This window comes from Gobius niger (genome assembly GCF_951799975.1).
Source record: "Gobius niger genome assembly, chromosome: 21".
NCBI lineage: Eukaryota > Metazoa > Chordata > Actinopteri > Gobiiformes > Gobiidae > Gobius > Gobius niger.
In genome coordinates, this window is record NC_136872.1 from 17,679,020 (window position 1) to 17,691,234 (window position 12,215).

Below are 12,215 nucleotides of genomic sequence, written 5' to 3' on the forward strand. Positions count from 1 at the left end.
TATGCATCCTGGGAATAACGGAGTATGTACATTTATGGTGGTGAGGTTGTATAATTCAGTTACCCTTGACTATTGAAAAAAATAATTCAACTTGATTGTCATTCCTTCCAGTCATTTTTATCTGGGATCAGTGTGGGCTATCTGTGCATTTTGGATGACTGTTCTTCTGTTATGATCGCCTTTTTATGATGAGCAAACAAACTTTTTTGATGACTGAAGCACTCTGCAATTGTGTTGTTGTTGTTTTTTTACCCAAAAGATGTGATTCATGATACTGAAATATATTCTCACAATTTTTAGTTTCCTTTTCAACCCCTTAACTCCCACCTGAACCGAGCACATTTTCTCCAGTTTGGCTTTACCCCAGTCCAAAAGCTTCTGGAAAAAAGCTGAAAATAGCGACAAAACTGAGACGAAAACAATGATGGAAATGTGACAAAAAAGTGAGAAAACATTTATGAAAAAGTGGCAAAAATGTCACAAGAAATTGACGAAAAAATTACAAAAATTTGACAAAATTTGACCAAAAAAATTACAAAAATGTGACAAAAAAGTGACAAAAAATTGACGGAAAAATGTGATAAAAAATGACAAAAAAATGACAAAAAAAGTTACAAAAATGAGTTGAATACCCAACAAAAAAAATGATGGGAAAAAAATCTGATGACGTGAGGAAAAAGATCCTCTTGGTTCCTCTTGGTTCTTGTTCACACGTTAACACAGAAGCAGAAGTAGTTAGACAGGAAACTGGTCATTGCATGTCATTTGTGATTTTTGATTAGAACTGTTTAGCTGAAAAAGAAAAAAAAATGCACATATTGATTATGTTTCTATGTCAGCAAACAGACAAAGCAAGAGAAAACGCAGTAAAAATGTATATTAATAAACATGTAGGCAGGCTATGGTTACATACAGATGCGTTAAGAAATGACCTGCAGTACAACCAAAAATCCACTAGTGGGAGCTCTAACACTATAAATGAGCTTACACAAATGCCACAACTCTCCAAATGGTGAAAAGTGCCAAAACAGGCGAAATAGGCTATACATTAATTATAATATTTGCAGGTATTACAAGGCCTTAACTGAAGTACATACAGCGGTGGCTACTTTTGGAGCGCATGTGGAGCGCGGGGGGGAATAACACGAGTATAACAACTTCACCACCTGGGTTAATAACTCAGAAATAAACACACCATTCATGCAAAAAGCTATACTTACAACTTATGGACGCACACGGCACTCATACGCACAAGATTAGCGCAGGCTTGACAAAGGATGACAATTCTCTGCGCCGTGGATGCTGCTCTCATGGCACCGGACAACACCGAAGTGAAAGCACGAGCGAGGAGAACTACAAGTGAACACATTATGGCAGTCTATGTCAGGGCTCGGACTAAGCTATCACAACAATAAGTAGGTGGTACAGTATAGAAAAGGTTTAGATAGTCTTTGCTTGTAGTCATAGTGAGTGATTGACGCAAATGTGTGGAAAGGGGAAACAGAAAGGAGCCACCACACCTCTCACAGCCAGAAAACGGAAGAGAAGGGCACAACAACAAGATTTCTCAACAGACACACTGATACGTGGAGGGTGAGTAGAAAACAATATATTTAGCTAAATAAGTGGAGATCGTATTGCTGTGGACGAGCGTTTAATCTGTACCCACCTGTAGACACCTCACTATAGAATGATCAGCTGTTGATTGACGTAAATGCCCTGGTGCAGCTTTTTACTCGTCTGAAAACAATAACAAACAAGTTTCATGTCAAATCAGTCCTGCAACTGAATTGAACAGGACATAAGTTATCCAACGAGATTAATTATGGCTTTATGATTGTTAACTTGGAACTTGTGTATGTGTTGCAGTCTGCAAAAAAACAAAACAAGGTGCTGGTGTTCGTGCAGGGCCCCGATGTGAAAGATAAACAATGGGTGACGTCATGTAATGCACAGTAACATTAACCCTTGTGTGAAGGAGGTGTCGGGAAGGAGACCCAAACTTGTGACCTCAGATAATGACTGTATTTAGAACTGGTTCCAAATCTTCAATCTCCCCAGGTTGTCCGGTTAGAACAATAAGAAACAATGGATTCACTCATTTGCCACTCTTTATTGACTGAATTGGTGATTCATGTGATTCATGGATCATGGTTGATGTTCATGTTCATGTGATTCATGGTTCATGGTTTCTATAAACACAAATAAATGAATAATGAGTGATGATATTTGAGAAATGCAATAATAGGAAATCTGAATAGCTACTTTCTGTCTAAATAATAAATTATCTAAAGTATAAAATGACATAAATAAGAGATGGCTGAACTACATTCAAAGAAGCATTAAACAAACAGTGATAACTAATCCAAACTACAAAACCGGAATATAATTAGAGAAACAGAGACAGTTAACTTTGGCTGGATGCTGGCGCATGGCTGGGATGCATGCGCATAACACGTGTTTCACGTGAGTAGAGAGAGAGTGGTGCGCGTAACACGTGCACCACGTGGATAGAGCGAGGCCTGCGCGTAACGCGCGCTCATAAGAAAACACCATGAAACTATAAAACACAACTAGATTACGGACTATGATGAATACTATTACTATAAAACAATACACAGGCAATATAGGACATGACTTACTTTCTAATGGACGCATGAACACATAATTGAAGAATAGATGAGGTTTTCACGGAATTGCGGGAGGGAGGATGGAGCGTGTGTTCCCGAGGGATGATACCTGCGCACTGACTTGACTGAAAGTTGGGATGGGGGATACCAACTCCTGATTGGTGGAGAGACTAGGGGGAGGTGAATGGTGGTTGGTTGCTAGGCCGTTGCTGGGGCTCTTAATATAGATATGGGAATGGAAAGTGAAACTAGTAATAATACGAAATAGTACTTTGATACATTAATGACACAGAAAATTCAACATAAATCAGAACCTTGTTAACAGCCGCCCCCAACTTTGGGCAGCAAAGTTGAACACAAGTCAATCGGGAATGTCTTGAGGTAGTGCAGGTAGCTTGATGAGCTTAGCGACAGGTCTGGTGTAGGATTTGTCTTTGACCTGGACTTGAGCAGTGCGAATCCTACCGTCAACTCCAGGGAAAACGGCTGTGACCTTACCAACGAGCCACAAGGCACGCGGAAGCTGCTGGTCAACAACAAGAACAATGTCGTCAATACAGATGTCCTCTTGTTCCTGTTGCCACTTGGAGCGGCTCTGGAGGGATGGTAAGTAGTTCCTGATGAAATGGATCCAAAACTGGTCCGCTAAGACTTGGCAATGTCGCCATCTGCGGCGACTGAGGAGCTCTGTACCTGAGTACACAACTTGAGGAGTGGATGGATCTGGCCGCCCCATCAGCAACACATTTGGAGTGATTGGATCTGGGTCTGCCACATCGGAAGAGGTGTAGCCGAGGGGCTTGGAGTTGATGATGCTCTCCACTTCAATAAGGATGGTTCGGAGGACCTCCTCGGTGACCGTTTGTGATCCAAGTATGGTATGCAGCGCTGATTTTATGGTGCGGATTTCTCGCTCCCAGGAACCCCCAAAATGAGGTGCACTAGGTGGATTGAAGCGGAAATGGATTTGCTGGCTGGCGAGTTGTGACTGCAGAGCGGGGGCAAGGGAGTTGAAGGCCTCTAGAAGTTCTGAGCTGCCACCTTTGAAGTTTGTGCCTTGATCAGACAGCAATTCGTGAGGCTTTCCCCGTCTAGAGATGAAACGACGTAGACTCATGAGGAACGAGTCAGTGTCCATGCTGGCCAGCAGATCTAGGTACACTGCATGTGTGGTGAGGCATTTGAAGATTATACCCCATCGCTTCTCATTGCGCCTCCCTATCTTGATGAGGAAGGGACCAAAGCAGTCCATTCCAGTCGAGTAGAAGGCTGGATGGTGTAACCTTAAACTGGAAGGTGGGAGGTCGGCCATTTTGGGAATGATGGGTTGGCTGCGCCACTTGCGGCACTCTGGACAGTGGTGTTGGTGCTTGCGGACAGCCTCTCGGCCCCGTAAGATCCAGAATCTTCTGCGCAGCTCAGCGAAGACTCTCTCAGGGCCTGGATGAGCTAGCTTGCTGTCGTAATCTGCAATGATCAGCTTTGTGATGGGATGATGAGAGTCTAGGACAAAGGGATGCAAAGTGTCTGAACTGAGGGATTCACAGCGTCTTAGTCGGCCCCCGACGCGGATTAACTGAGTCTCTGGGTCATATTCTGGGGCCAAAGTGATGAGCCTACTGCTGGATGGAATGGGCTTTTGGGAGGAGATGAGAGCGAACTCCTCTGGAAAACAGTTGCTTTGCACTTGTCTGATGAGAGAGAGTTCAGCTTGTCTGAAGGACTCAGCTGTGGGTTTAGAGTCTGGGGCCGCCCCGTGACATGCTCGAACTGTGGCTTCCAGTAGTTCTTGGAAGCTGTTAAACTGGCTCACGTCAGGCAAAGGTGGATGAGGAGGAGCGGAGATGAGGCCACAGAACTTGGCTCTTCGCAGCTCGGCTGAATCAACAGGGCCGGTGATGTCTGGACAGGAAGGCCAGGTTGACTCACTGTCGTGAAGGAAGGCGGGTCCGGATCTCCAGCGGCTGTGACTCTGGATCTGTGAGAGGGTCAGTCCACGAGTTATATCATCAGCAGGATTCTCACTGGAGTGGACATAGCGCCATGAGCTGCTCTCGGTTAACTCCTGGATATCTGCAACTCTGGCACCGACGAACACCTTGTAGCGGCAGGAAGGAGACAGCAACCAAGCTAGCACGGTGGTGGAGTCGGTCCAGTAGGTGATGGATGAGATGGAAATGGTGAGCTCTCGTTTCAGGACTGCACCAAGCTGGGCTCCGACGTGGGCAGCGCAGAGTTCCAGCCTCGGGATGGACTGCTGGCGGACTGGAGCCACACGGGAGCGGGCCGCGAGGAACGCCACCTGGACATCACCATCGGCGCTGACGGTACGTAGGTAGGCGACCGACCCATAGGCCCTCTCTGATGCATCTGAGAAAACGTGGATGCTCTGGGAGGCAGCTGGGAGGTCGGTGTCTGAGTGAACATAACAACGATTAACAGTAACATTAGGAAGTAACGGAAGTTCACTCACCCACGCTTGCCACAGTTTGAGCAGATCCTCGGGAAGATTAGGATCGTCCCAGTCCCGTTTCTTTCCCCAGAGGCTCTGCACCAGGATTTTGGCTCGAGTGGTGTAGGGGATGAGCAGCCCCAGGGGGTCATATTGTTGGGCTAGGACTCTGTAGATGTTGCGCATTGTGGGCTCAGGTTGCTCTGTGTGGCGAAGGCGATAGGTGAGAGTGTCTGTTCTGCAGTGCCAATGCAGACCAAGGGTCCGTTCTGGTGGATCTGCACCCTCCATTGACAGCCACAGATCTCTGCTCTCGGATGTGAGTTCTGGTGGCAGGTGGCTGATGATGTCTGGCACGTTGGTGGCCCATTGACGCAGCTCAAAGCCACCCGATTGGAGCAGAGTCTGAAGTTTGTGGACGAGCTGCTTTGCTTCTGAGATGGATGAGAAGCTTTGAAGAAGATTGTCCACATAAAAACAGTTCTCGACTGACAACCGAGTGTCTTCATCAGGGCTGCTGTGGTCAATAACATGCTTTTGGAGGGCAAAGGTCGCGCAGCAGGGACTGCAGGTGGTGCCGAAAGGGAGCACCTGCCACTGGTAGATGTCGGGCTTGTTGCTGCGGTTCATGTCCCTCCAGAGGAAGCGGAGGAAGGGCTGATCCTCAGACAGGAGGCGGACCTGATGAAACATGCCCTTGATGTCGCTGCTCACCGCTGTGGGATACTGCCTGAAACGGAGCAGGACACCGAGGAGACTGGAGCCTAGGGTTGGCCCTGGAAGGAGATGTTCATTCAAGCTGGAAGTTTGGAAGGTGAATGAGCAGTTGAAAACGATGCGGTCCTTGCCATTGTGATGGACCATGTGATGTGGGATGTACCAGGATTGTCTGCTCTGATCTTCAGGTGATGTGAGCTTCCTGATGTAGCCTGAGTCTGCCAGCTTCTTGATTTCCTGGCTGTATGATGCAGCCTTGACTGGGTCTTTGGTGAGACGACTCTCTGTGCCTCGTAGGTGACTGAGGACAGCTTCCTTTGGGGCACTGAGCGGAGGAAGACCTTCCTTCCACAGCAGAGGGGTGGCATATCTCTGGACGTCATCAATATTAACTCTGACTGTCTTCTCCTCCAGCAGTTTGACAGCTGCATTATCCTGTTTGGACCTGGTGATGAGCTTCTCGTTACGATAAGGAAGAATGTCCATCTGCCATAATCTGGACACATGACTGAGAAGGTCAGTAGAGGAAGGAGGAGTGTTGATGAGGAGACACTGAGGGGTGGAGGTCTGGTGCAGCAGGACTTTGGCAGGACCTTGTAGAGTCCAGCCAAGACGAGTCTTCAACGCTGCAGGGCCACCTGGTGGACCTAGGTGTACAGGCTCAACTGGAGAGAGAAGATGAGGGTAGTCTGACCCGATGAGGAGAAGTGGCTGCGCTTGGTTGATTGAATGTAGCGGGAGGCCTCTGAGGTGGCGGTACGTTCTCTGCAGGGCCTCGACTGGATGGGAGTGTTTGGAAAGACCAAGCTCTGCCGCGGTGAAGGCTTTGTGAATGCGAAACCGTTTCTGAGGATGGGCAGATGAAGATATAGAGAATGACACTGACTTTCCTGACACAGTTTTCACATCTTGACGGATAGTTCTGAGCGCCAAGTCTTCACTCTGTCCCTTGAGATGCAGCTCTTGAGCAGCACTGTGAAGCAAGATCGTGCGCTCGGAGCCGTCATCGAGGATGGCGTAAGTCTCTAGCTTGTGTTTGCCATTGTGGAGGAGAACTTTGACCATCTTCAGCAATACACAGCTAGTCCTGAGATCTGGATCGAGGTAGTAGGTAGCTGGTTGTCCAGTCTCTGCGACTGAACGTGCTGATTTGCTTGCAGGAGTGTTGACCTCATGCAGTATGTCAAGGTGAGTCTGATTACACTGCTGACACTTAGCCTTGAGGTAGCATTGAGCAGCGAGGTGATTTCTGCCACATCTCCAGCAGCGCTTCCCAGTTTTGATCCATGACACTCTCTGATCAGTAGAAAACTTCTTAAACTCTGGACACTGATTGAAGTAATGCTGGATGTCATCACAAAAGGGGCAATACTTTTTAGGTTTCTCAAGTTTGGCGCTGCTAGGTCGAACTTGTGACGAAGACTCAGATGACTTAGGAGCAGGATCAAAGCCGAGCAAAACTGTAGTAGAGCGTGCACTAGACTTCTGTGACTTGGGCTTGAAAGCTTTCTGGCGTTCATCTCGTGGAGGCCGGGAATGGTAAGGCTGGTAGTCCTCATCCTGAACACGGACCTCATATTCGAGCCAATCAGAGAAGTGCACCAAGGTTGGTATCGGAGTGCGGATGGGGTCTATGTAGCGCTTGAACTGTGCTCTGAGTTCATGCGGCAACTTGGACAGAAGTCGTGAGGTGTGTGACCCGCAGTCCAGCTCAGTCTTGCCCTCCTTGCCCAGTTGATCTAACATGCCGACCAGAGCTCTGACTTTGAGGCCGAAGAGGCGAAAGCTTCGACTGTCCCCACTTCTGATTGGAGGCTCGGCCAGGACTTCGTTGATGCGCTGCAGGGCTAGTTTGTGAGGTTGCCCATACATTTCAGTCAGTGATGCCATCGTCTTGGAGTAGGGAGTTGAACTATTGCTATAGGAGTCTGCAATGAGGAGCGCATCTTCGAGCTTGAGGTGGTCAACTAGTATTTGGTATTTGAATCGCTCAGTTGCGTCTCTGGGCAAGAGGTTGTCGAGCGCTATCTTGAGGCGGGCAAATTGACGTGGATCATCCTCTGTGAAACATGGAACGTCAGGCTTTGGCCCTCTGTATGTCGCCTCCACCGAAGGTGGGTTGTGAGGGAGAGTGTACGGCTCCACATACGCTGGAGTGGACTGAAACCCTACATCATATGACGGCAGATATGACACCGGTGGCGGTGGCGGAGGTAGCGGCATGTCAACTGGAGGTGGAGGAGGTAGAGGCGCGCTCCAGGGCGGAGGTGGTAAAGCATCCGGCCAGGGTGGAAGATCATCCACTGGTGCTTGAAGATTGCGATTAGGAGTGGATGTTCTCTCAGGAGGATGATAAGGCACATATGAGGAGGCGCTGTCCTCAAACTGAACAGAATGCCTTGGATCGACGCGTTGAGGCTGAGGCGCTGTTCTCAGGGAGAGAGAATTGAGAAGGCTTTGCATATCTCGCCTGAGCTGGTTGTTGTCCTCTTTCATCTCCTGCAGAGCTGACATGACTGCTTCGGAGCTGAGGTTCTGAGGCGCAGGTACGAATTGAGCTGGAGTGATGATTGGAGCAGGAGGTGGAAGAGCTGCTCCCTCGGTGGAGTGGCCATGGAGTGTGAGAGAGGGAAGATTACGTGGCGGGAGAGTCACCAAGAAATCATCGAGGTAGCGAGGCCGACGGACATCACGGCGAGGTCGAGTGGGATCCATTGTAGAGCTGAGGAAACTGAAGATCCGGCTCGAAGGACCATGTGAAGGAGGTGTCGGGAAGGAGACCCAAACTTGTGACCTCAGATAATGACTGTATTTAGAACTGGTTCCAAATCTTCAATCTCCCCAGGTTGTCCGGTTAGAACAATAAGAAACAATGGATTCACTCATTTGCCACTCTTTATTGACTGAATTGGTGATTCATGTGATTCATGGATCATGGTTGATGTTCATGTTCATGTGATTCATGGTTCATGGTTTCTATAAACACAAATAAATGAATAATGAGTGATGATATTTGAGAAATGCAATAATAGGAAATCTGAATAGCTACTTTCTGTCTAAATAATAAATTATCTAAAGTATAAAATGACATAAATAAGAGATGGCTGAACTACATTCAAAGAAGCATTAAACAAACAGTGATAACTAATCCAAACTACAAAACCGGAATATAATTAGAGAAACAGAGACAGTTAACTTTGGCTGGATGCTGGCGCATGGCTGGGATGCATGCGCATAACACGTGAATCACGTGAGTAGAGAGAGAGTGGTGCGCGTAACACGTGCACCACGTGGATAGAGCGAGGCCTGCGCGTAACGCGCGCTCATAAGAAAACACCATGAAACTATAAAACACAACTAGATTACGGACTATGATGAATACTATTACTATAAAACAATACACAGGCAATATAGGACATGACTTACTTTCTAATGGACGCATGAACACATAATTGAAGAATAGATGAGGTTTTCACGGAATTGCGGGAGGGAGGATGGAGCGTGTGTTCCCGAGGGATGATACCTGCGCACTGACTTGACTGAAAGTTGGGATGGGGGATACCAACTCCTGATTGGTGGAGAGACTAGGGGGAGGTGAATGGTGGTTGGTTGCTAGGCCGTTGCTGGGGCTCTTAATATAGATATGGGAATGGAAAGTGAAACTAGTAATAATACGAAATAGTACTTTGATACATTAATGACACAGAAAATTCAACATAAATCAGAACCTTGTTAACACCTTGTGTCGTCCGTGGGGGCAATAATGACCCCAGGACCACTTTGTCGATGCGTATCTCTGTCATAGTTTTATCAAATGGTCTGAATTTTCGGATATGCGTTAACTTCCATGACTTTTACCAGTATTTTTTTTTTTTTTTTACATTTTTTGATTAAGTGATTACAATGTTATGAGACAGAGTTACACTCGTGGTCACCTGGGGTCATTTTTGACCCCATTTTGTTTCTCTAATATCTGTCATAAAATAACCTTTTTCAATAAGTTTGGGTTCTGTCTTTAGTGTAGCTTCAGACTAATGGCCTGATACAAAAAAAAATGTTTTTTTTTGTTTTTTTTTCAGTGTGTAGGCCTCGTTTATGTAAAAAAAAACACCAAATCCTGAACAAACAACAGTTATAAAAAAAAATCGAATTCTGAGGATTACTCGGACTATCTGGTCAGTTTCCAAGTGGAAATAGTCCAACTTTTGTGTTAATGCAATTTTAAAATTTTCTCATACATTTGAATGAGAACAAATAGTTACACTCGTGGTCACCTGGGGTCATTTTTGACCCCATTTTGTTTCTCTAATATTTCACTCATAAAATAACATTTTGAAATAAATGTGGGTTCTATCTATAGTTTGACTACGATAGGATTTTGTGTTTTTTTTACATAAACAAGGCCTACACACTGAAAAAAAAAAAAAACACATTTTTTTGTATCAGGCCATTAGTCTGAAGCTACACTAAAGATAGAACCCAAACCTATTGAAAAAGGTTATTTTTTGGCTGAGATATTAGAGAAACAAAATGGGGTCAAAAATGACCCCAGGTGACCACGAGTGTAACTCTGAATTATGGGGCACACAAGGGTTAAATCTGTTGAAACTTTGCTTTCCATTGAAATAAGTCACAATGGCTTAGTTATATTAGTTATACATTGCATCATAGCCCTAAAATGAACAAACAAACCTAAAACATATGATGAGAAATTAATTTTATATTTTAAAGCTGTCATTTGTTTTGAAGCGGTCAGAGGCATTTTTATTTACATATGTTACAATTGTTCTTGTCACCACCATAAACAATAACGCTTTCTTAATTCTCTTCTTAGAAATGGATGCACTGAGGATAGTCCTGCTGGGAAAGGTTGGATCAGGGAAAAGCAGTCTGGCAAACACTCTCTTTGGAGACAGACGAATCTTCACGGTGCATCACACTGCTTCATCACGCTCCAAAGACCTGTGGTCGACCTTCACCAGAGAAGTCAATGGGAGAAACGTCCAACTGATCGACACCCCTGGTTTCTTCGACCCTGACCCCAGAGGCACTGAGTTCAGTCTTCAAAGGTGTATCAAAGAGTCTGCCCCTGGACCCCACGCTTTCTTACTTGTGCTCAAAGTGGAGAGGTTCACAAGTCAGGAGCTGGAGATGATAGATGGTATACAGGAGTATTTCTCTGAAGAAGTGCCAAAATTCACCACAGTGGTCTTCACTCACGGAGATGACCTTCCAGAGGGGATGAGTGTAGAAGAGTGGGTTAATAAAAATGAAGCTCTGAAGACCCTGGTGCAGAAATGTGGAGGCCGTGTTCATGTGTTTGATAATAAATACTGGAAAAACAACCAGGATCCATCCAGAAACAACCAGGACCAGGTGAGAGAGCTGATCCAGACCATCGACCAAACTGTGAGAGAGAATGGAGGAGGATACTACTCCAAAGAGATGCTGCAAAAGGTCCATCAAGTAAACAATCCACAACCAAGATCAATCTTCAGCTGGTTATCTGAGCTGTTTGAGGGGGTTTAGACGTTGATGAAGAAGAAGAAAATGTCTCTTGTACAATACTACAATCCTAAAACTGAGGGAAAAAAGTTACCTATTGCTTTTTAAATCACAGCCTTCAAACAACTGCACTCATACAGTAGGTCATCATGGCTTTTTACTTTATTTTATGATTTATTTTTATTAATATTTTGTTTGTAAAATGTTTCTTTTTTTTGTTAAATCCAGGCAAGTTCTACGCATGTATAAATCAGCACTTAAACAGAGCACTACTGTACAGACTGTATATAAGTGCAACAATAAAAAAGTGGTATGGAAAAATTAACAAGTCTAAAATAATTTACACAGAAAGGTAAAAACGGTCCACATTGAATTAAAAGCCAACTCAAAAAAACTAAAATTTGATTATAAACTATTCCAAAGACTGAACTGAGCTTGAGCACAGTGTTGTGTTTGCAACAACAACAATGTCTGTTTTGAGTAAATACATTTTTGCCACCTCAGAGTATGTTGTGTGGACACAGCAAAAACGCACACAGATAGAAGTACAATCTAAATTAGTGAAATTTATTTTTTGGCTCCCTGTGCTTCACAAGCTATACATGGGTGTGAAATGTGCATATAATAGATGTGTTTGAACAATTCTGATGTGCAGCAGAGATTGTGAAAGCTAGAAATGAATTATGGCCAAAACTGAAAATGTAACGTCTTTGCAGCCTGATGAAGGCCACGTATTTTACATTTTTAGTAACGGAAAGAGCCCCTTGAGTTTTTGCTGTTAATGAGCACTTTATCACTTTGAGAGTTTAACCCTACAGACCAAACATGTCCAGTATCAGAGCTCCACTTAAGTTACTGAAATATACATAAGGATTCTTAAATAAAGGCAATATTATAAGAGACTATAATAC

The 12,215-nt window shown here is 45.1% G+C and overlaps 1 protein-coding gene across 1 annotated transcript; it reads left to right on the plus strand.

The window, feature by feature from the left end:
- Positions 1-10,635: 10,635 nt before the first annotated feature.
- LOC306981012 (GTPase IMAP family member 9-like) lies at positions 10,636-11,328 on the plus strand (the record flags this gene model as incomplete). Its single annotated transcript, XM_079580558.1, has 1 exon — positions 10,636-11,328. One exon carries the CDS (start codon positions 10,636-10,638, stop codon positions 11,326-11,328), a length of 693 nt encoding a protein of 230 aa, XP_079436684.1.
- Positions 11,329-12,215: the final 887 nt, after the last annotated feature.